Below are 24683 nucleotides of genomic sequence, written 5' to 3' on the forward strand. Positions count from 1 at the left end.
GTTTGAATACATACTGACTTGGTTACCACAGTTCAGAGCCTTTCCATAGTATGCTATAAATACTTTAGAAAGCATAGAAAATTACAAAGAGGCAAAATACACCCTACTTTGTCAAACTATACCTGTTTTTTTCATAGATGTATTTGCCTCTTTATATATTGTAATTGTCACATATACTGTGTATAAATTTGTATTAAAATAGATGTGTGGAAATACATTGAAATAGTAAGTCTATAAATATTGTATCTGTATAAATTAGAAAATGTAATTATAAAATATATGTGAGAAATATATAACGGGAAAAACTTCAATATTTTGTCAAGAAATAGGGAAACTTTCATCATTCCTAATCTGATTCTCACAAAAGATGACATTAGTACAGTTTCAACCTCTCTGTTTTTGCCTGTTCCATATCCTCCTGTCACCCTCAAAAAGTTGTGGGAGTGAGTGAGGCCTATGAGGACGCTGCCAACTGCCTGTGGTTACTGACCAACTCCAAACCCTGCGCCAACTGCAAGTCTCCAATCCAGAAGAATGAGGGCTGCAACCACATGCAGTGTGCAAAGGTAAGAAGGACCCATCATGGGATTTCTTAAGGAATCATGATTCAGCTTTGTATGTCCTGTATATGTTTTAGGATCACAGAGATCCATGCCTCATAGCTAGTGGAACCTGTTGCAAGAATTAGATAATGAGCAAATGGCATGTTACATGTATTTGGAAAATGTTTAATATTTACTGAGATCTGTTTGGCTGACAAGTGTACATTATAATGATTGAAATTTCATAAACACCTAAGAATAATTACCAATACAGTATGAAGCAGAAATAATTGATGGTTTAATCATGTACATGAATAATGTAGAAGAGAAAGAACAGTTTTAATTGGCAGGTGTAAGATTTTAAGGAAGGTTTAGCTCTAATGAAGGTTTTTGCCTTACTATATTTTTCTTTTGCATTATTTCTCTAACAAGCAACAAAGCAGAGAGGTTTAGGTGGAAAACTGTAAACAGGAATTAATCAGTAGGAATGAAAAGACAGCAGAGTGATTCCAAAGGAAATTTATTGATGACAGCAGCCAGAAAATTAGTCACAAGTTTGCACTGTGCTACCAAAATAGAAAAAATATTTTTGCTATGAGTTCAGTATCATTTGAAAATGCTTTTTTTCTCAAGTTAGTTAAAAGCAGCATATTTAGAAAACCGTTCCTTTATGTCAGAAATATCTTATATAACTACAACTATTACCTCTTTGAGGAGCATCATTAAAAATAAGAAAGTAGCAAACACTTGACACAGTTGGCCTACAAATAAAGGCTAACAGATTTAGAAAGTAATTCTCTTTATTTTTCTGTAAATGTGCAGATCTCTCTATTGCTATGCAGATCCCATTTTCTTTATATTGTCACATATTCTCTCTGTGTGATATGAATTGAAGACTGGGGCTCTTCTTGGTATCACTGGCAGCAGAGAACATTCTCCTACACTTCGATTTATGCCAAGTTTGCTGGGGTTTTTTTTTTTTTTTTTTTTAATTATTTTAAAAAGAGCTCATAAATTCTGTACTTCTAAAACTCTATAGGGTATGTTTGTTGCAGTTGTTGCCAGTGAGTTCAGGTGAACAAGAAGTGGCTTCAGGCTGGAGAAGACTTTGGCGAATAAACGCTGATGAATGTAGATAATTTGCCATTCTAAGGCACTAGCTGACAACCAGAGGTCTCTTTTCTTTTTTGATGCTTATGTGCAGCTTGAAGTGTCCTTAAAACAGTCAGATCCCTTTATCATGGAGAAATCTCTGCAGACAGCAGCTGCCTTCCATCAGCCTGGTGAGGAAGGGTGTCCTCAAGATCATTGCAGGGCTTGGACACAGGGAATAATGGTCACCTCACTTGTTGCTTCCTCTGCTGAAGTAACAATCCCTGATGGAGCTTCTGCCTTCTTTTGCAGGGAGGTCTGTTCAAACCCACTACATGATGGGCTGTGTCTGCTTCTTAGCATCTAGCATGTGCCTTGGTGTGGAGGAGAATACTCCTTACTCATAAAACCCCGTTTTCTTTACCTAAGCAGGCATTTTCTTGCTGTTTATGAGTGCCGCTTCTAACAAGGCAAGGTTTACCCAGTCCTGCTCTCTCAGTCCACCATCTGTAGTCAGCCTTATGGGTACTTTGATTTCAAAGAACAGGAGGAGGTTCATAGATAATAAATTGCTGCAAGTTTCATGAAACTTGGTAGCTGTATGGTGCAGAGATTTCATTGGTACTACCACCGAGAGAGAGGCTGAAATACTTACCCAGCTGTTACCTGCTCAGCAATTACCTGTTCTGCTTGGCTCAGACCGTGGCCAGGCAGCAGATGGGATTTGTTAAGCCCAAGTGATGATGATACAAGACTCAGTGATCATAAAGACACATAAAACAGAGCTCAGGAGTTAATTATAGAGTGTGTTGAGTTGGAAAGGATCCACCAGGATTAACAAATCCAACTCCTGGCCCTGTGCAGGACACTCCAAGAGTCACACCATGTGCCTGAGAGCATTGTCCAAACGCTTCTTGAACTGTGGTGCTGTGACCACATCCCTGGGGAGGCTGTTCCAGAGCCCAGCCACCCTCTGGGTGAAGAGCCTTTCCCTGCTTTCAAGAGAGTGGACTGCCCCTCCCCATTTCGTGTCATTGGCAAACTCAGTATTCCTTTGAGTCCTGTGTCCAAGTGAAGCCATCACATAACATAGCGCTGGTTATCCTGTGCTGTGCTGGACGTTTGGTCCAGAAGGAGGCTCTGAGAGAGAATCAAAAGCTCTGCTGAAGTCCATGAAGGTTACATCACCTGCCTTCCCTTGTTCAGCTGGGTGGGTTACCCTGTCACAGATGGGAATCAGGTTCAACAAAGCTGTGCTGGCTGTGACCAATGACTGCGTTGTCCTCCAGGTGTATTTTAGTACCTCCCAGAGTAATCTTTTCCATTATTTTACTGGGCACTGAAATCAGCCTGGCAATTTCCAAGGCTGTCCTTCTTGCCCTTCTTGAAAATTATTTGGGTTTGGGAGGTATGTAGAAATAGCTGATATTATTTTCAATGTCTAATGAGGCTGAGATAGTGGGAGGAGGGTCTGGGAACACTGTGTGAATCTTGGGATTTGAGGAGGCTTTTAGAGATACCAGAGATTAAAAGATAGATATAATGGAGTGGTCAGATGGGAGATAATTTGGGAGAACAGATTGTTGCAGTAGGAGCATATATACATAAATTAATAGGAAGTCGAGCTTTATTCGTTCAGTTGCTTGTGAAACACCTTGTTTCATATGATCTTTTGATTATTTTGTGATGATTTTTTTCTTATAATGAATATGAATGGGTTTGAATGGTAGGCAAATGATGCAGTAATACTACTCTCTTAACAGTTTTATACACAGTTGTTCTTGTACTTCATTCTCAGCACTTCTCACCATTTTTATAAGCCAGCAGCTTTAAAAAATGTTTGAAAACAAGAAAGATCACAATAACAAGAAGAAATATTCTAGTCTTCATTGCTTTATAGAAGAAAATCAGCACTACTGATTTCTGAGAGAAAATTAGCAAAAGCACAATGCAAGAATTAGATTTCATTCCTTCCTCTAATATATCTAAGTGATTGTATAAAATAACTACAGACAACCACATCTGGTATGGAGTAGGTATTCCTGGAAAGGTTAAACTTATCAAAGAGAGAAGAAATGCAATTTAATTTATCAAATGCCAATAATAATACTCAACGCTTAATATTAATTAATGTAAATTTTCTTTCCTCATCTATAAGACAGATAAAATAAACACGATTCACCAAATTGTGAAGTCTTTTGCTTATCCATCCATAAATAGCTTCCAGTTATTTTGAAATTAAGTAGCTGAGAACTCACTGCTGAATGGAGAATATTTAACAGTTTGATCTTCTCTGATGCAGGGAAGCCTGAATAAGTCACCTTACACCTCCTTGTAAGGTTTTAACTATTTTGAAAGCACTTTACTCAGTCAGTGCAGAAAAGGCTCACCTGGAAGTAATCACTCATTAAAGTTTATGTTCAGACCTCTTCTCTCTTGCTTTAGTAGTTGTTATCAATATTTCGTATCAGGAGCACCATGTGACAAAAACACCTGTAATCATGGTTTTTTAAATAATATTAGGAAAAAAAATTCATTCTTTCTCATGAATAGTTTCTGTTATTTAAAGAAATGGGACTGGTTTTTTAACAATAACAAAAAAAACAGGCCTGATCAGCTGTATTTACCATTTGGTTTATTTCTTCCACTTAAAACTTAACATGTAGATCCAGCACAGTCTAATGATCCAAGAAACAAAAATGATGACTGACATGGTTTGATAAACAGATCTCCTGAGTAAGTACAATAGGAAGGAGGCTCTTCAGAAATTTTTTACACTCAGAATGCTGTTCATTAAGTTGTCCATAGAGGAATAATGATGCCTAACTGCAAATCTAAGACATTTCAATTTCTTTTTTAATTTTTTTTTCCTTTTTCCTGTTTTTTTCCGAAGTGCAAATATGACTTTTGCTGGATATGCTTAGAAGAATGGAAGAAGCACAGCTCTTCCACTGGAGGCTACTACAGATGTACTCGCTATGAAGTTATTCAGCATGTAGAGGAGCAGTCCAAGGAGATGACAGTAGAGGTAAAAAATGAATGTGTGTATTTGAAAAATAGCACTAAGGCTGCAATTCTCCATTCAGGATAAGTTTAATCAAAATTCTTCCAAACCAGAGTTCCAAATGGAAAAATACAAACTTAAACATATCAAAGAGACAGAAAGAAAGCACTACTTATTTGTGGATGAATAAGATCTCTGCTTTTGACTTTGTTAACAACCACTGGTGACTTTACTCAAGTCATTTTACTTCTCTGTGACATGGTTTCCTTCTGTGAAATGAGCATGCTGGTCCTGTAATTAGCTGCTGTGCTTTACAGAAGACATGCCTTAATTTTGGCTTTTGGAAAGTTGCTTTAAATAGCGAAGACTGACAGTGTATCAGTTCTTTGGCTGCAGTATTTGCAGTCTTGTAAATTTCAAATATTAATTTTGTCTCTTTAATTACATGGCATTCAGCACTGTGTACAATATTTTATATAGTCTGAATAGAAACAATTATTTAATTATATCGAATGATGATTGTTGTATTAAATTATAAGATTTATTTTAGTTTCTTTTGTTTCTCCATTATTTTCCAGGCTGAAAAGAAGCATAGAAGATTTCAAGAGCTTGATAGGTTTATGCACTATTATACAAGATTTAAGAACCATGAACTTAGCTACCAGGTGTGGGTCAAGCCATTTTTACTGATATTTGTTTCTATTTTATTAATCCAAAAATAATTATCTTATTGTATTTTATATCTTTTCTTTTTCTAGTTAGAACAGCGCCTTCTAAAAACAGCCAAAGAAAAGATGGAGCAGCTGAGTAGAGCCCTAAGTGGAAGTAAGTATTTGCTGGGATCTGTGCCCTTGATTGGAAATAACATCAACAGTTATGGCTAAACTGTTCTTTTTTGGACAGTGCTCACATCAAGTCTGCTGTGTGATGTCATCCCTCCAGTACTAGAATTTGTAAACATTGGATGAAAGTTATATGTACAGTAAATCTTACCTATTCCAAAGCCTCAAGGAGGAGGTAACATTAGTAAGGTAGAAGTTAATGTTCTGGGCTTGTTTCTTTTAGTAATAACAGTGTGCAGTCATTGAGAACTTCCTGTTCTTTGCTTGCAAAATATTTAACTGAAATGCACAATAGTAATGCTGACATCAGCAGGAAAATACTTTCCCAATGCTTGTTTCATATTGCAGCTGAGGGAGGCTGTCCTGATACCACATTCATTGAAGATGCAGTGCAAGAGCTTCTAAAAACTCGCCGCATTCTTAAGTGTTCTTATCCATATGGATTCTTTTTGGAGCCTAAAAGCACAAAGAAAGAAATATTTGAACTTATGCAGGTAATACATGGATATATTTTACTTTCCTAATGGCACTTTTTTAATGTTAGTTATCAGTGTCTTTTTGCCATTTTTGTAGTATAAAACTGACATACCTGTTTTATATTTGTAAGCAAGTTTGAAAAAGTAGCATATTTTTTGAATCACTTTGCAAAGGAAAAGGATAAGGACAGATGGAAGGGAAAAGTAAAAAAAAATTTCCTATTAATCTGCTTTCTGAGGGTAACCTTTTAGCTTCAGTCTTCTTCTCTAGCTTCTCCTTTCTTTCCCTTCTGATGTGCTTGATATCTGGGAGGAGGCAAAACTGGGGCAGTACCTTGGACTGCTGCCTCCTTTCCCGTCTCTTAGGTCCCTTGAAGATGTTCAATATTTTAGAGTGCAGGGAAATCCTACTGCAAGCTGGAGGACAGTAGTTCAGTAGAAGAGTAGGCTATGGGGCAGATATTTTAGGGTATTTTGGTATTTCATAAGGTATTTTCAGGAAAATTGATCTGATTCCTCTCAGTATTTATGGAGCTCTTCCTGATTTGAATTTTCCTGTAAAACTGTTTTTTTCTGTATTAATAACTCTTGCAGACAGACCTAGAAATGGTCACTGAAGACCTTGCACAGAAAGTGAACAGGCCTTACCTTCGGACACCTCGCCATAAAATCATCCGAGCAGCGTGTCTGGTGCAGCAGAAGCGACAGGAGTTCCTGGCCTCTGTGGCCCGGGGGGTTGCTCCTGCAGACTCTCCAGAAGCACCCAGGCGCAGGTAATGCACCCAAAACTCTGCACAAGTCAGCAGCTCTTTTGATGGCTGCCAAAGTGGGTGAATCCACTGCTGCTCCCTGACTGTGAGGTAGATGTTAAGTGTGGTGGTTATAAATCACTGTGATAGTGATATTTTCTTGGACATGTCATCCTTGTGGATTTACAGCCTTTGGGGAAAAATGTATTTTTCCTTTTGAGGATCACTGCTGTGTGTGTTGCAACCTAAATTGCTTCCCCATTTGTGATATATTAATGATCAGATGTCATGGCTTCCATTTTACTTTTTTCCATCAAGATTGTCACTAAATCCCTGGTACACTTCAAAAATATCTTAAGTACTTGCTAAATGTATCAGGCAGTTCTGCGATAGTCAACAATTTAACTATAGGGTTTTCAAAATTAATTTTGAGTTAAGAATTAAAGGGGAAGACTTTGTTAAGTTTAGAGAGCAACAATTGCACTAGTTTTCAGATTTCAATAGGTTTTGAAGCTCTGGAGGTTGTTAATATTTGTTCTGCTTCTAAATTTGATGGTGTATCTTTCCATTTTGTAGCTTTGCTGGTGGAACATGGGATTGGGAGTATTTAGGATTTGCATCTCCTGAGGTAAACTATTTCTTTTTAATTTTTTTAACTTAATTCTGCATATGCTAGAAACACAGGTATGATCACAATCTGCATGAAGAGCTTCCTTATCTTGAGTCAAAGCATTTCAAGCTGGTTAAGCTTTCCATTTCATTTATTTCACAATAGAAGGAAATATATTTGTAGCTAATTGTGCAATGACTCTAAACAATGTCTCTAACATGGATGTAGTTATCTAAGGTGGCATTAGACAAGCTATTTCACATTCGTTTTCCAAGTACATAACCAGATTTAAAATTGAATATAAACCGTTATCTGTGTGCTGGAGTGCCTTAAAGTAATAAGTGTATGAAATTGTGTAGATTACTTTTGAATGCAATATCAGTTCAGCAGAATTTGACAAAAAGTCTTAAGAAATTTCCATCCTCTCTCACAATCCCAACAAAAAACATGCAAGCATACTCCTAAATATTGTTAAATATTTCAAATATTTATTTTTATTGTTATGTATTGAAGCAGGATGGAAATAACATATTCAGATGACCTGAATTTCTGCTACTTTACCAAGAATGAAAATTATATTTTTAAATTAATATTCTATGAGCTGTATATGGGAAAGACTAAATAGTTTTTGAGACTCTGCTCTAAAAAATGAGAAGCTTCCTATAAAGATTTCCTTTATCATCTTAATTTTTAGTTAATGTTTTGAGAACATTAGATTAAAGCATTCAGTCATGAAGGAAACTTCATTTCAACATTTCCTTGTTTGCTGTTTTCTTTCTAGCTAGTCATTTTTAAACATCTTAGAAAACTCCATGTACTTTTTTCCATATATTTCCTTTGCTATTGTTGGTGAGCATCATGCTGGTGAGAACATGGCTCGCTTCTCTACAAAAAATCAGCTGCTTCTCCTGTCCAGTTCTTTTAGTTCTTTTGAAATACTCCCATATCTGACATCATCAAACTCATTGTGATATTACTGTATCATCAGTGGAACTGGCTATGAGAAGAAGCTGGTAAGAAATGTGTTGAAAAACTGTTTAGCAGGAGGTGCAATTGCAGCTGTGCTTCGATGGTCTGCTTATGAGTTTTTATGATTTGCCGAAATTTGGCACTCTGTGATGCAAGTTGGTTTCTTTGCTATGTAGCTATCACGAATACTTGCAACCACCTAAACAACTAAAGGAATATTATAGAATTAATAATGGTCGTCTTTGTTTATTTTAGTGAAATTCACTGCAAAGTATGTTATTTTACATAGAGCTGTACCAAACAATATTAAAACTTCTTTTGCTCATATGTAGAAAATAGTTCTATATAATAAGAAATAAGGTTTCATAAGTAGTAGTTAAGATCTCTTTCTAAAGGTTGATAAGCAACAAAAAAAATTAAATGGCTGTTGGTAAAATCAATTATTTTATTGCAAACAAATGAGATCTAAGATGGTATGATGGATAAATCATAGTGTTCAATGGTCACTTCCCATGATTCCTTTTCTGATTCAGAGAGATATAATTATATATTTTTAAATAATTCAGTTATAATGTTCTATATCAAGGTTTGATTTTCTGTTGTTTGAGGCTCCAACTTGCATTTAGAAAATCTCTGAGATCCCTAAAAGCTGGAAGAATATTTTAGAGAAGAATCACTTCATGTTTGCTTTTTTTTAATGGTGTTCCATAGACTAACAAGCATTTACTACTAACTGCTGTTGAAGACAGAATACTGGACTAAATGGACCTTTTGTCTGGTCCAATAAAGCTACTTTTTATGTTCTTAAATTCCCATGTATGAAAATCTGCCCACACACGATTTTGTGACTATTCATTTTGTCTTGCATATGTCATTATGAGTAAGAACTTGGTCTGAGAAAGTTCATGGAAAATAACATATTCTCATAATACAATCTACATCAATAAGGTCATTGTGTAAGAGAAATAACACTTCTGGATTTAAGTTTTAGGTACTTTAGATGTTGATGATGAAGAGTTAATATAGGAAAGGGAAACTAATGGTACTGTTACCTTTCCCAATTTATTTGGCCAAATGAATCCTTTGGATTCCAGATTTCCCAACCTGGAGCTCACAGAAATAAAGAACAGTATTATTTTCTGAAGAGAAGAGCGAGTACCTATGTACATAGTCTTACTGCCTTGTCTGATGAATAACTGAAATTAACACAAGGTGCTACTACACAGTCAGGTTAAGTGTCAGCTGGGCATACCAGAAGATATATCTGGAGATTTCCCTTCAAGCATAAAACTAGTTCCTTCATATTAGAAAAGATATGCAAATTGTGTCCAAGTATTAAGATAATTAACTCTTGGGAGGTTAGCTTGATGTGGTAAAGAGACTTTTCCATAAATGCTACATAAACTGTCTAAGCACACACTATATGAGAAAATAAAGGCTGCAGGAGTTCAAATCCATATGGTATGGCTAGTTAGCAGTTTGAGTTAAGCAAAAGTAGAGGAGATTTGTAATTCATGGAATAAAAATCCATCATAGACTGTCCAGTAGAAGAAGGGTGTCAGATGTAGTTTAAGAAGTTCTGGAGCCATAGGGTCCTGGAATCTGGGAAAAGTATATCAAGTCCCTGTGTATGTCTACCAGCTTTCTGTAGTCTTTTCAAGGTTATTTTCTACTGCCAATTGCTGGCAGCAGAGATTCTGAGATAATATATTGGTCTAATTCACATTAAATTTTTTATACTCTAAAATCACTCTGTATGCATTTATTAAAAAGTGTGTCAATGTATGCATATATAAAGTTTGGCATCAAATATTTTAAACAAGAAATGTGTTCTTGGAATTGTTAAAAAAGGAGATTGCAAGTATTAAAATGTTGGTAGTACATATAGTATTTTTTCTTTGCTAATTCATTGTTTTATAGATTTAGGATTACCTTGGATTTTTTTGTTATTTATGTTAAGAGTCGCATGATACAACTTGCAATTCATTTTTCTGAAAGCGGGTGATTTTATAATAAACATATAAAATCACACATTTTTTATAAAAATGTGGTGCTTGTTACTCAGAAAAATAGTACTGCATGCTGCCCTGTGTTTTGTAACCTTTGGTTTATGCAGGAATATGCTGAATTTCAGTATCGGAGGAGGCACAGACAGCGCCGACGTGGAGACATGCACAGTCTGCTGAGTAATACTCCAGACCCTGATGACCCCAGTGAGAGTACATTAGGTACGAACCTCTCTGGGCTGCCTTTTTCTCTTCCTGCTTCAGGAATCACTAGTAGTGACCACAGTGTTTGTTCTTCTGTGGATACACTTTAAACAAGTTTCAAATACATTGCTGTATTTCTCAGGACATGACATAAAGGCTTGTCTCTGCAGGTTTTATTATATGATCTTAAAAGTGTTGTTGACTTCACTGTGGCTGCTGCTGTTCTAAAAGAAATGCATTGATCTTCCCACTAACAACTTCTCAGCTGTCCAGCACAGGTTTGCTTTGCTGAAGAAATTTTGAAGGTCACTCGTGCATACACCAGATCTTCTACACCAATGAAAAGAGCCAGTTGTTCATAGAATGTAGAGGCTACAGGCCTGTGCAAGAGCATCCTAAGGCTGTATTCCAAAACTCTGCTCAGAACCTGTATTGGCAAAGGCAGCCAGGAAAGAAGTTGGCCTGAGCTGTGACTTCCAGAGTGCTGCTCTTCTGAGGGCTGGTAGTGCAGTCCCTTAAGGTCTCTCTCTGTGACTTGTCTGTCTGGGCTGGCTCAGTTCTGCCAGAACCTTAGCAAAGGTACAGAAATAGCTTGAATCCAAATCATACTGAGACACTGTTTCTGCAGAGCTGCCAGTCTGTGTACTCAGTCCCTTAACCATGCTGCACAAATTCTCATTGCTGTGTCTCAGGAACATAACACATAGGTTGTTCTTTAAAAACCAAAAGGAGAGATTCCTTTATTGAGGAGAAAGGATCACCTGCATCCTTTATTTTAGAAAAAGTAAAAAAAATGTTGATGAACTTTGTTTCTTCTGTGTTACAAATAAAATGCAAAACTATCTTGTTAGTTCAAGGACTAGATTTTGACTGAAGGCTTGGATACAGTAGTGATGGCCAAGAGCACACTGTTAAAGCATGCAAGAGAATATTATTTTGTTTCAGTCTATCACATTTAGAGTTTTGGAGTGGAAAATTCCATTTTCCAAAGTCAAAAGATCTACATTTATTTTTATTACAGAGCAGTTTTTTTCTGGAAACAGCATCTTACTTCTATTTTTTGTTGGTTTTAAGAAAACAGCGATGTCAGTAATTGCTGAAGTATTCACTAACAACTCTACTCTTAATTGTGCTGCAATGTTACAGCAGAAATTACTATAATGTTAACATTACAGCTGAGGTTTTGTCTTTGAAAGAACAGAGAAATGGGCAAACATGATTTGTAGTTCACCTGTAAATGCATCCTGTATTTGTGTCCACAGGCAGTAATTCTTTCCATAAATCATGTATGTGCCTTGGAAGCACTTTGCCCCTTTTGCCCATGCTCCCAATGGCATAGCCCATGCTTTCACAGAGAAGGGTATTGAGGGCAGAAAGAACAAAGGAGCCAGGAGTCACTCCTAAAACAGTGGGATTGGTGTTTCACCACTGTGTAAGAGCTGATGTGGAAGGAGTGGTTTGGATTCTTTCATTCAGAGTGAATAAAGGAGTAATATTACACAACTAGAATCCAAAAGGATGGAAGAGACTCTGTAAGTAAATCATAGCAGAGGAGGCTTCCTTACTGGTTCTTCAGCTGCTTTTGTTTTGATTGCCCAACAGACACTCAGGAAGGTGGCAGCAGTAGAAGACATGGCACCTCCATGGTGAGTTCAGCTTCTATGGGTATTCTGCACAGCTCTTCGCTTCATGACTATACCCCTGTCAGTCGCTCTGAAAACCAGGATTCTCTTCAGGTATCTCCCCTAATCTCTTTTCCATTCTCTCTGCTTTGCTTGCTCTCCTCTGCTCTGCCTTTCTGTGTCATTTTGTTTCTGCAAATTTTCTTAATTCTTCAAGGAGAAAGGGAGAATCTAGGATAACAAATTACACATTCATAACGGTAAGAATTGCTAAACAATCACTGACATAACAATAGTTACCTTTTAAATCATCTTGTCAGCTCTGTTGGTAAAAATTGATTCTGATAAAGGACATGTAGGAATAATGAATGAATTTCAGATTTGAGCCAAAATTACTTCTCATCCAAAATATGTAACAAGATGCAAATTTTATTCTGAGAGCAACCTTATGTATTTCCACAGGCTCTGAGTTCTCTGGATGAAGATGACCCAAACATCCTGCTAGCTATTCAGCTGTCATTACAAGAATCTGGCTTGGCCATAGATGAAGAAACTAGAGACTTTCTAAATAATGAGGCATCTTTAGGAGCAATAGGTACCTCTTTGCCTACAAGACTAGACTCTGCTCCCATAAGTATAGACAACCCCAGGGGTGCTTTGAGCAGCTCTGAGCTGCTAGAACTTGGTGACAGTCTGATGAGACTGGGTGCAGGCAATGATCCCTTCTCAGCTGATCGTCTTCATTCGCACCCCTGCAGCGAGACAAGAAGTGGATTATACTCAACATCAAGCGATGCTGATTCCAGCAGTCAAGATCCCAATACCAATGAAAATCTGCTTGGAAATATTATGGCCTGGTTTCATGACATGAACCCCCAGAGTATTGCTCTGATCCCCTCAACAAGTACAGAAACAGATGAGGAGTCACAGCAACCCAGTACTGAAGATGGGTCAGCAGGGCAACCAAATCTTACAGACACAGGGCTGGAGCCTCAGGAAGAGCATGCACTGTTTGAGGATGCACTCAAAAACGAAGGCAGAGGAACCCAAACAGAGGAAAGCACTTCTGAAGAAAACGTTATTCCAAGTGAAACAGTATCACAAATTAGTGATAATAACAGGGAGGTAACGAGCACCCTAGGTGCTTCAGGAGAGAGTTCAAGTCAGACTCCTCAAACCTCAAGTGAATGGACTGAACATGTGCATCTGGTATGAAAAAAATCCCTAAATCTGGAGTAAAAGAATGGCGGTGACAGATGGTACAGTACAGTATGTGGAGTAAGCATTATGGAGGCTTTGATCCACATAATTGCAGCTCAGTTGTAACCACTGACATAACAACAGATATTTAGGAGTTCTCTTGAATTGTAGTTCTTCATAATAATGTGAACCTTTCAAGGAATATCCTTTGCATTTAATTAGGTAGTATTTGCCTTTTTGCTCTCAAGAGAAAGGAATAAGTAGGTTGTATTCCACATTCCTAATACAATGCAGCATCTGTTTAGCCTTAGGTTGATGATCCTTAACTTGAAAGTATGGATTAAAGGCTTACACTGATTATTTTAGTTGGTTTTCCTAAGAAATAGTTTATTCCATTTTTTAGAATTCATAATTTCACAAAAATAACATCTAGCAGTTCATTTGCATTTTGGTTTTGTTTTCCATAACTTCTCCTTACTTATTTTTCATTTTTGTTAGCAGTGTGAACGGAGGTATTTAATGCTTCTCTGTAGTACTGCTCCAGAAACAAGTTTTAGGGGATATTTTTTCCCTTTAAAATCAAAGATTTTTTCATGTCTATTTACAGTCCAAATGTGCCAAACTGTGAAAAGTTAACTGGCAGTAGCCTAATGAAACAGTGCAGTGTTACTCTATCCAACTAATCCCACAATTCTTAGCGGTGAAAGAAACCACTGGGTAGCATTGCTTCTCTAAATTTAACTGGCATATGTTGCCATGGTGACTGCATTTAATTAAATGTAGCCTGTATCTTAAGTTAATAAAACCTAATGCTGCTGTTAAACAGTTATTTTAAATATTAAAATACAGTGAGTTAGCAACAGCTATGCTGTATTTTAAGAGACACTTTAATGGAAGTGCAATCATAGTTCTTTGTTTTCATAATTCTACGAAGCATTTTATGCACTAATAGTGCAATTACTTTTAATGATAACATTTTATAAAAATATAGGAATACAGAATTTTCATATATTAGCCAGTCCCATAATTAAAAGTTCAGATAACACATCCTGCTCAACATGTTACGGTGCCTTTGCCTAACCCAACTGGATAGTTGCCACAGTTAAACAAGTAATTCAGATTCAGTGTTTGTTCTGGAGTAACTATGCTATTAATTGCAAAGACCTCCATAAAACCACCCATGGCCTTGCCTTTACAGTAAATAACTAAACGTTCAGTCAGTGTTTTTGCATATACAAAACACTACTAGGTATTTGTTCAATTGCACAATATTCATTTGCTGTGTGATTACTGTTTAGTGTAAGAAAAAAAAATTAAAAAAGAAAAAAAACAAACCACAAAAAAACCTTTTCCTAGTTGTTGTACCGTGAAAAACAAAAATACTGGTTTTAGATTTGCTTAAAAGCATCAATCTACAGTTAGTGAGATACAATGGTACAGTATGTAATTACAACTAGAATAAGTTGTTCAAATGGCTGTTTTAATTACATATAATCAAAACTTTTCATAACATGAGCAAATTGCATACACTCCATTTTAAGTTTTGCTTAACTGTTACCAGAGATTTGTTGATATGATATAAAAGTTTATTACTACTGAGTGTGTATAGGCAAGTGTCATGATAGCAAAGTTTATGTATTGATTACTGTGAGTTCAAGTGAGTGTTTTGGTAACTAATTCATGCAAATCCAGCTTTGGAACCTTGCAGTTACAAGGTTCATATTAATAAAAAATGAAATAAGAATATTTTATCCTTACCCCATAAAAACCTTTTCCATTTTCAAGGATCTTTAGAGAGAATGAATTAGAATAGTCTAAATAATTCTCCAACTTTTCCTCCAGCCACCCTACTCCTGACATAATATCGAGCCTTTGAAAAATACCTATAGGTATAAAGTCCTTCAACTAAAACGGTCCTTCATGAACTGTCATCATGAATTGGTCTGAAAGTTGTTTAACTCACATAGCTTCCTTGAATGGTAATTTCTGAATAGAAAGATTCTCACAAAAAGACTGTGTATTGCATTGAGATGTCTTGCAAAGTTGCAGTAAGATATGTAAGAGTGCTCTCTGTGAAGATAGTGAAGTTTGTGGGTTCTGGTTTTATGTAATTTGGTTAGGTTGTGCAGTATATCCATTGTTTCTGTGTTACTCTTATGAGCATGAAATTAGACTATTAAATTTGTATTTTCTTGGTACTTATTTTAACACCATAGTCATTGACTTTACAATTCAAAAATAAAAGTTTGGCAAGACTATTTTGTAAACCTGTTAATTTTATAATGTAAAAAATTACTCTAACCTTGAATTGTTATTTGCACTTTCATAGTCTATACTTGATACATTCCCACTTTATATACAAGTAGGATACTACAACCATGTAGATGTTTGGCCAAATGAATGCTGTTAATAATATGTAAAATTCTTTGATTAAACATTTATTACTTAAACTAATTCCGTTCTGTCTCATTACATCTTACACTTACTGTGGCAGATCCTTGAGACTGCTAACAGACATTTTTAGGGTGTGTTCAGTACTGTGCCAGATTAGTTGGACACCATATAGTAAGCTGAGTGTTTTGATTTGTAAATACAAAGTACCATCATTAAGCTTTGAAAAAAATCTAAAATAGAATTTGTCTTAATTGCTACAGCCATATTGTGCACTTGTTCTTTGTAGAGTAATGCCTTGTCACTACAAATAGTAGTGCTAAAGAGGGGGGACTCATTTTTGTGAAAGATTCTGTTAATTACTGTTACTTAAGTGCCACCTAATATCCACTCTCCATTGTTACCAAGAAATTCCACAGTGCCTCTGTTACATTAACAGCTCTAAACTATTTTGTTCATTGTAACAGTAATATTATCAACTTCCTCCAGCAAGCATACGAAGATCTTGGAATCACAGACTGGTTTGGGTTAGAAGGGACCTTAAAGACCATGTTGTTCCAATCCCCCTTCCATGCCCAGGCACACTTTTCACTAGACCCAGCTGCTCAGAGCTCTATCCAACCTGGCCTTGAACACTTCCAGTGATGGAGCATTCCCAGCTTCTCTGGGCAACCTGTTTCAGTGCCTCAGCACACTCACAGAAGGCATCCATCCCACTGTAATACTCAGAGAGGCTGGTAAGAATGGAATGTGGTCCAAAACATGAACCACAATGACAGCCATTTCTTTACAAGCAATTGTCTGGCTCAAGAGACAGCTTTAACATGCCTTGAAAGAACCAAGTACTCGTGGTCATTTTATGTAAACTCTGCCATTGCTCTACCTACCCATGTCCCTCATGAGGGCCAAAAACCAAAGACCTCACAAAATCCGGGGTGAATTCTTGGCTCTACTTACAAGTTTGAATGAGTAATTGTCTGCAAAGACAGATGCATGTTACTTATGCAAGTAATAACTGTGCAACACATCTCAAGAATAGCATCAATTGTGGCTCTGGGAATTAAGGGAATACAGGCTGCTTTTCTCACAAGAGAGCTGTTAAGTACACAGCCTTAGAACAGAACTATGTGGAAATGCAGAGTGCACCAGTCCATCAGATTTATACCCAATTTCATGCATTTTCAACACAAATATTTCTGGAGAAGCCCTCCGTGTGCATTCTCTGCAGCTGACTGTGGAACAGTGACACACACAGAAAAATAAAGGATTCTTCAGCTGTGAGCCAGCTGACTGTAGGGATAGCAGTAAAAAGCTAGGAGGAAGCAATGCAATTAAATCCAATGCAGAACAATTTAACTACTGAAGCAGGAAATGAACAGTGTGTGCTGGTGTGCATCACTTCCAATAACAACCACTCTCACTGAGAGCTCCCAAGAAGAAACAGTTGTGTAGTGACAGCCAGTGTGTCTCTAACACTTCCCACTTCACAGGTGAATCCAACGTTTTATTTCCTCTACTTCTTTGTGGAGTCTGCATTGGAAGTTTCACAGAGCAGGGATGGGTTCTGATGACTCCAAGGGGCAGCCCTTTGTCTTATTGTGGTAAAAGTAAAATAAACTGGAAATAGACGTTAATTGGAAGAAAAGTTACCCTGCAACTTTAGCTGAACTTGCACAGCACAAAATCCCTCAGCTGCATCAAACAGAGCCAACCCACTCCAGCTCCAAAGAGAGGATAGTTCTGTTAAGGACAATCAGGGAACTGAAGAGGATGCTCAGAATTTGGGATCATTGTAAGGCTTGGGATCCTCTGGAGAGAGGGGTACTTTACTACACATGGCTTCAGAAAGTCTAAGGGGTCTTTCTGAAAGAAGCCAGGAGTCAGGAAGAGGTAGCACTAGAGTTGAAAAAAACTTGAAATTTTTATTTACTATCCATTAAAAACAGATCTTATAAATATTCACAAAATAAAAACCTTCACCAAGTATTCAATACTTATCTGGACAAAAATGGACATTGTCACTCATTTCTAGCCTATTTCTACACAACTAGTGAAGCTATGCCAACATGATGGCAGTGAGAGGGGCCCAGCAGTGGAAGACTGCTGAGGTGGATGGTTGGGAAAAAAAGCAGGCAGAAGTTGCAAAAAAAAATGGAAGGAAGAGCTGAAGGGCCCTGAGAGATTGCTGATCTGCAAAATATAGCTATGGAGAGATGCATTGAAAAAAGAGAAAACAAGAAAAATGTACCCGATAAGTATAAACAGCTTGAAAAGAGAGTAAATCAGGATTTAAATCAAAATTGAGGAATAAATTTGGCACCTGAGACAAGAGCGTCAAAATTGGTGTGAAAGAAGCATGCAAGAGGTTAAACATAGCTGTCCATGAGCCAGTACCAACCCAGGCACAGCCTGCATCCACTGCATGAGGGGAGCATCTGTTGATGCAAATTATGGCTATTTGTGTCCACTGAGAACAAGACAAAAATCAATTTCATTTGCACCAAAGAAGCTTTAAATAAACCCTAAGGATGGAAACTGAATATGGGAACTAAGAGACTGCAAATCCTCATACGTGACTGGACATTTCTTTTCATAATGCCCGAATAGAAAAACATCTACACAGGATGGCCTGGGGCCATGTGAGTGGCAGTAGGTGAGGAACCACTGTTAGGTCCATGGTTCATACATTTGGCTCTCAAAGCTTCACAAAGTGTTCATTCCCTGGCCTTTTAAACTACTTGATACATGACTAAGGTTCCATGCAAGAGGAGCATAGAATCATAGAGTGGTTTGTGTTTGAAGGGGACCTTGAAGATCATCTAGCTCTAACCATCCATGCCATGGGCAAGGTCACCTTCCATTAGACCAGGTTGTTCAGAGCCCCACCCAACCTGACCTTGAACACTTCCAGAGATGGGACATCCACAACTTCTCTGGCAGCCTGTTCCAGTGCCTCACCACTTTCAAAGCAAAGGATTTTTTCCAAGTATTTAATCTAAATGAAGGCCAAAACTGCCGTATATTGAGGGTAAGATCCACCAACACTTTCTCCTGAATCAGGACAATCGTTGCAGTCCATCTCCTCTCCCCTTCTTTTCTGTTGAGCCAGAAGAGTGACAGCACCTGGCATACCCTGCAAACAGGAACACAACCAGAGGCAGCTTCTGCTGCACAGAATCACAGCATGTTAAGGGCTGGAAGCTACCATCTAGTCCCAACCCCTTGCCTTGAGCAGGGACACCTCCTACTAGACGAGGTTACTCAAGGCCTTACCCAGCGTGGTTTTGAACACTGCCAGGGCTGGGGAATCCATGGCCTCCCTGGGCAACCTATTTCAGTATCTCACCACCTTCACAGTAGAAAATTTCTTCCTAATATCTAATCTAAATGCTCCGTCTTACAATTTGCACCCATTCCCCCCTGTCCTGTCACTGGCAGAGTCCCTCTCTGGCTTCCCTGTAGGCTCCCTTCAGATCCTGGAAGGTGCTGCGAGGTCTCCACACGACCTTCTCCAGGCTGACCAGCCCCAGCTGCACCCACCGGGCCTCCCCCCTCGCCGGGACTGAGGGGACACCGTTCTCGGTGCCACGGCTCCGGCCGAGGCGAGAGCAGCCCCTGCGAGGGCCGGGGCCCGTTTGTCCCCGGGGCCGGGGCGGCCGCCAGCAGAGGGCAGGCCCGGCCCCGCCGCTCCCGGCCCCGCCGCAGCCACATCCGCCGCCGCCGGGAAGGGGCCGGCGCCGGGGCCGCTGCGGGCTCCGCTCTCCCGCCGCTCGCTGTCGGGCCCGCGGGCCCCGCGCCGGGCTCAGGATGCCGCTGGGGCTGAAGCCCACCTGCAGCGTGTGCCGCAGCACGTCCTCTTCCATGTGGAAGAAGGGCGGGCAGGGCGAGATCCTGTGCAACAACTGCACGGCCCGCTCGGCGCCGCCGCCCCCCGCCGCCTTCGCCACCACCTCGGCCGCCGCCCAGCACAGCAACGGCGGCGGCGGCAGCGGCGGAGGCGGCGGCGGCAAGCAGGTGAGGAGGCCGAGGGTGAGGGGGATGGAGCCGCCGGGGCCGGGCGGGGCTGGGCGGGGCTGGGGCCGGAGTGTTCGGGCCGTCCCCCTTGCATCCATCCTGTCGTTCCCCACAGAGCAAGCAGGAGATCCATCGCCGCTCCGCGCGGCTCAGGAACACCAAGTACAAGTCTGCGCCCGCCGCGGAGAAGAAGGTTTCCACGAAGGGCAAGGGCAGGAGGCACATCTTCAAGCTAAAAAACGTAAGGCGGTGCGTGGCAGAGCGCCGGGGCCGCGGGTGGGTCGGGAGCTGTGCCGGGCTGGGGCGGGCACGGAGCCCGCGGGAGGAGTGGGAAGAGAAATCGGTCATGGGTGTTCAGCACTCGCTGCTTCACACAGAATCCTGGAGATGAAAACGTCAGCTGTTGCTTTAAGCTTTAAAGTAATAATGTTCGCTGGTTTTCTTTGAAGATAATGTCTGTATGTTGTCTAAAAGAAAAAACGGTTTCTGGAACTTTAAGGTTGATTTGTTCTAATGCTCTTGATTTTCGATTCTATGTTCTTTTCTTAGCCCATCAAGGCTCCTGAGTCCGTATCCACTATAATTACAGCAGAATCAATCTTTTATAAGGTATGGTTTATGCAAATCTATTTGCAAAAATTATTATCCTGTTTCTGTTTCCAGTTTCAGGAATTATCATGGAGAGTGAAAGCACTAGGGATATAGTCACAAAAACTGTTCTTCTTTGCCTAACAATTGTGTAGGATTTTGGTTTGCCATAGTTATTGCCATTAAGTCTTGCAAGGTAGTTTACCTAAGTAGTTTAAATAGTTATCATTGTCCCAGGTTTTTCTCTTCCAAAAAAAAAAAGCATCTAATTTTTTTTTTGTAATCAGTGCTGTCAGCATTTTCAAACTTAACTTGCACTCTGCAGAAGTCAAGTGACTGGAGATGATCATTTAGATTTGTGTGAGGTTTCCTACCTTAGATGCAGAACATATTTCCCATAAAGGGGTGGGATGCAGTGCCCCAACATCTCAGCTGGCTCCCATTTGAGAGCTGATGAAAGCAGTCTCAAACACCCTGGGACCAAGATCTGTTGGCACTTGCAGTGAAGCACGAGGGAGCCTTCTCACATTCATGCTTGAGAGCAGCTTTATCAGCATGCCAAGGTGTTGGTGTTCTAAAGTTCTGAAATTTGTTTTTGTTTCCCAGCAGTGCAAGCAAATAGAATGTTTTTCCCCCTTTCCCCACAAAAAAAAAGTCAAGATAGGCAGTGGGGGACTGCACAGCCAGTGGTGACCTGAGATTCCATAAACCCTCCAGGGACCTGATGCTTCATGCCTGGCATTCCAGATGAATCTCTTGTTTGCCGTTGACCAGTTCAGAAAATAATTACTGTCTTGTGTCTTTGTTTTGATCAGAAGTTCCTAAGAATTATATCAAAACTTCTATCTAACCTCCTTATGTAAAATGCTTCTGCTTTGATACTTCGCAGTATTGTAAATAGGATTGTTTGGGGTTTTTTGTGTTCTTTTTATCTGTTTTGAGAACAAACACCTTTCTTTCTTATGCCACCATTCTTTTGCATGTGGCTGAATTGGGGCTGCCTTTCAAGACTGGCATAATTTAGGATAATTTATGGTACTGATACTTAAGATATGAAGCAGAATGTGAGGTGAAGCTGACAAAATCAGGCTTTTTGATTTCAGTGTCATTGACATGTCTTCTAGGGTGTATACTACCAAATTGGAGATGTTGTTTCCGTGGTTGATGAGCAAGATGGAAGAACATACTATGCTCAGATCCGTGGGTTTATTCAGGACCAATACTGTGAAAAGAGTGCTGCACTAACCTGGCTCATTCCTACACAAGCCAGCCCCAAAGACTGTTTTGACCCAGCATCCTATATCATAGGTAATCTCTAAGCCTTCACTTCATTCAGCTGCTTGGACGTGCCTACACTACTGTAGAGTTGTATTCTTTTAAATTAACATTTTAGCTTCTCAAGGTGTTTTATGCAAGTTCCACATTTTAAACTCTAAGCTTGTAAACATCTCATTTACTGTAATAACACTATTTATTTATCTTGTGTATATAATATGATTACCACTATTGCAGCGTGTGATTATCTCGCACTGTGGTATCTGAGTGTTTGTGGGGACAATTACAGTTGTGCAGCTTTAAAGATCAAATTACTGCTCTATAGATAGGTTTACACCATAGTAACTGATTCTGATACACAAGTCCAAGTTGTTTGTTTTAAAGTGACCTGAATTATTTGATCTTTATCCTGGGTATTCAAAATGCATCATGCACCATGCAAGCACTGGCATAGAGACTGTTCTGCTACTGATGATAGAATTAATAATTCAGAAAAGTCCTTCTGACATGCAGGACACAAATAGAATGTATTTTAAATATATTAACTACAGTACTTCACTCAAATACCAAAATGCTTCAAATGGGGTGGGGCAGGGGGAAAAATCAGCCCAGCAAAATTAGAGGTAGAGGTTTCTTGCCTAATACAGGAGGCTACTCTCCTAGGAAAGTCATGGATTGCAAAGACAAATTCTGTATGGGAATGTTGGCTGTTGTGGCATATTTTTATTCAACATATGTAATTTTATTCCTTTAAGTTTTGTCTTTGAAGATGTATTTTTTTTCCCCTAGGACCAGAAGAAGATCTCCCAAGGAAAATGGAATATTTAGAATTTGTTTGTCATGCACCTTCGGAATATTTCAAATCTCGATCATCTCCCTTCCCTACTGTTCCTACAAGGCCAGAGAAGGGCTATATATGGACTCATGTGGGACCTACTCCTGCAATCTCCATTAAAGAAACTGTAGCCAATAACTTATAATTTTTTTAAAGAAATATTTTGGACTAGTTCTTTTGGGTGTATCCTCCAGTTTGTAAACCTTATACAAGAAGTTTTAAAAATTATAAAATGTGCTAGTTTACCTTATGGATTATGGTATTTATTTATTTTAGCTATATCAGATCTTTGAAGTTTTCATTCCAGTTGATGCATCATTTCACTGCTCTGTTCTTCAGACATTATTGCTCATCTTGGGACAAAACCACAAGTTTCATGTTGTCTTTGACTTCAGAAAGTTGCCTGTAGTGTTCATTCTTATTTTTTATTTTCCAGAAGAGGAGTTTGAAAGACATAATCATCCAGCATTTTATGTAACTGCTTAATTTAGTTAAATGTAACTCTTGGTTTTATTTCTTTGTTAAATAATTTAAGAGCAGCTTCACCTAAATACTACAATGGTCAGTGATGCAGTTAACAGTTTTCTGTTACGTGAAGAGGAGTGATCTACCTGGATTTCTCCAGACTAAAACATTATCTCCAAAGAGGGACTCTTAACAGTCACCTTTTAAGGGAATTTTGTTCATCTAAATCTGAATGTGGGCCTATGTAACTATGTGTAGCTTTCTGCTAAACGTAGTTATATAAGGGCATAAATTTCCTGGAAGATTGGATGCAAATTCAAAAAGTAATGTTATTTGCCATCATGGCATCTTCCTAGCAGAAGTGTATCTGCATTTCCTGAGGAGGCCAACACTGATTGTTAATATTTGTTTGCCTGTTAGACTGGACTCATAAAATTGATTTTAAATTGTTTTTTCAGTCTTCACAATTAATGATGGTAAGAAAAAAAATGGTCAGGCAATTCAAATGAAAAAAAATCAGTAAGAGAAATAAAAACTAATTTTATGTATTGACAGTCTCAGCATAACAAGGAAAATGTTTAAATTGCAGAATGGGAGAAGTGCCACATACTAAAATACCAATGAAGTTTTCTGCCCTAAACGTTTTACAAGCCAGTCAGCTCCAAACATATTGAGATGTGCTAGTATGGCCTGAGTTTCAAGGGCTTAGTGGTTCCTGCTGCCTGTGAAGGATAAGAGCTGTAAGTGACCTTAAAAGTACAGATCTTTTCCATTTTTTTTCTTTGTATGAACATATGTGACCAGCACCCAGAAGGCCCAAATCACCTTTAAGATATTGTATGAAAGCATAAAAATGTTGAACTAGGCTTATGTTCTAACTTTATGAAAGGCTTTGATTTAAGATGTAACATATTTAAAAGTCTCAAATATTGACAACTTTTAATACAGTGGGACCTGTGAGGGCAGGAACTAAATAGATTTGTTTGGGCCTGCAGCTTCTGCTCTGCCATCTTCAAATACAAGGAAGAACAATCAGCCTTAAGGCAATAGATGCTAAAGTTAAAGGATACTGTCAATAATTCAAAATGCTCAGAAATTAGCAGTAGATTGCTAATACAGAGTTAAATCTTAATCTTCAGTTGTTTACAAAGATGAGATATGTGCCCATGTTCAGTGGTTGCAGTTATTAATCCCAAGGTGACCTCACTTCTCTCCATTCTGTCCTTTCAATTCATCTGGGTTTTTTTTTCTTATTTCTTTATTACAAGAAAATAAAAATAACAAGACTTATATTTACAATAACCAGAGTGACTCCCTTGACTCAAATGTTTTCCTTCCTTTCTCTGCAGTCCACAAGATTTTCACTTGGGATCACTGTGAAGTCTCCCTGTGCTGCCTCAGCATAATCCATGGACCTGTTCTCTTCTGTAGGCTGTCTTACCTTATCTGAATTACCAGGGCTGGAAAAGACCTTGATGGTCCTTGAGTCCCATGAAGCTTAGTTGCTTTCCTTGTCAAATCCTCATAGGAATAAGGAGGAAAACAGTGTTTGTATTATTTGGTTTTTTGAGTTCCTACAAGGGTACACCAAATGAAAAGTACTTTTTGCCATTTGTCTTACTTGTCAATAAATTGTAATATAAAAGGGACAATTCGTTTTTCATCAGAATACACCTTTCTAAAATTCAGTGCTGCTGGTGCTTTGAGTGTTATACTTCAAACTACAGTCTAAATTGACAAAAATAGCTCTTTTTCAGAGAGCTATGTAATAACTTCCTTTAGTAATCACTACTTTTATT

At 38.7% G+C, this 24683-nt stretch overlaps 2 protein-coding genes across 6 annotated transcripts in view; both read left to right on the top strand.

Moving 5' to 3' along the window:
* The window catches only part of ANKIB1 (ankyrin repeat and IBR domain containing 1), an 88442-nt gene extending 72672 nt beyond the window's left edge, over positions 1–15770 (top strand). For 3 of the 5 annotated variants that reach the window (XM_014875620.2, XM_088161581.1, XM_088161590.1), the window contains exons 11-20: positions 436–566; positions 4528–4662; positions 5217–5303; positions 5397–5463; positions 5829–5974; positions 6551–6729; positions 7282–7333; positions 10401–10512; positions 12097–12230; positions 12579–15770. In XM_014875620.2, the coding sequence (XP_014731106.1) occupies positions 436–566; positions 4528–4662; positions 5217–5303; positions 5397–5463; positions 5829–5974; positions 6551–6729; positions 7282–7333; positions 10401–10512; positions 12097–12230; positions 12579–13331 (1796 nt within the window). In that variant the 3' untranslated portion in view covers positions 13332–15770. The remainder of the gene's footprint in view (positions 1–435; positions 567–4527; positions 4663–5216; positions 5304–5396; positions 5464–5828; positions 5975–6550; positions 6730–7281; positions 7334–10400; positions 10513–12096; positions 12231–12578) is intronic. The other 2 variants (XM_014875623.2, XM_014875621.2) reach the window with 2 other exon arrangements.
* A 3668-nt stretch (positions 15771–19438) lies between these two features.
* GATAD1 (GATA zinc finger domain containing 1) lies at positions 19439–24572 on the top strand. Its single transcript, XM_014875625.2, has 5 exons — positions 19439–19721; positions 19837–19962; positions 20271–20330; positions 21434–21617; positions 22374–24572. The coding sequence occupies exons 1-5, from the start codon at positions 19515–19517 to the stop codon at positions 22562–22564; spliced, it is 768 nt and encodes a 255-aa protein (XP_014731111.1). The 5' UTR covers positions 19439–19514; the 3' UTR covers positions 22565–24572.
* Positions 24573–24683: the final 111 nt, after the last annotated feature.

This window comes from Sturnus vulgaris, chromosome 1, assembly GCF_052056855.1.
Source record: "Sturnus vulgaris isolate bStuVul1 chromosome 1, bStuVul1.hap1, whole genome shotgun sequence".
Classification (NCBI taxonomy): domain Eukaryota; kingdom Metazoa; phylum Chordata; class Aves; order Passeriformes; family Sturnidae; genus Sturnus; species Sturnus vulgaris.

Excerpts from the sequence above, each read along its gene's own strand:
- GATAD1 (XM_014875625.2), top strand. The coding sequence starts at position 19,515 with ATGCCGCTGGGGCTGAAGCCCACCTGCAGCGTGTGCCGCAGCACGTCC. Across the intron at positions 19,722-19,836 it reads GAGGCGGCGGCGGCAAGCAG|AGCAAGCAGGAGATCCATCG; the intron begins GTGAGGAGGCCG and ends CGTTCCCCACAG. Across the intron at positions 19,963-20,270 it reads ACATCTTCAAGCTAAAAAAC|CCCATCAAGGCTCCTGAGTC; the intron begins GTAAGGCGGTGC and ends TTCTTTTCTTAG.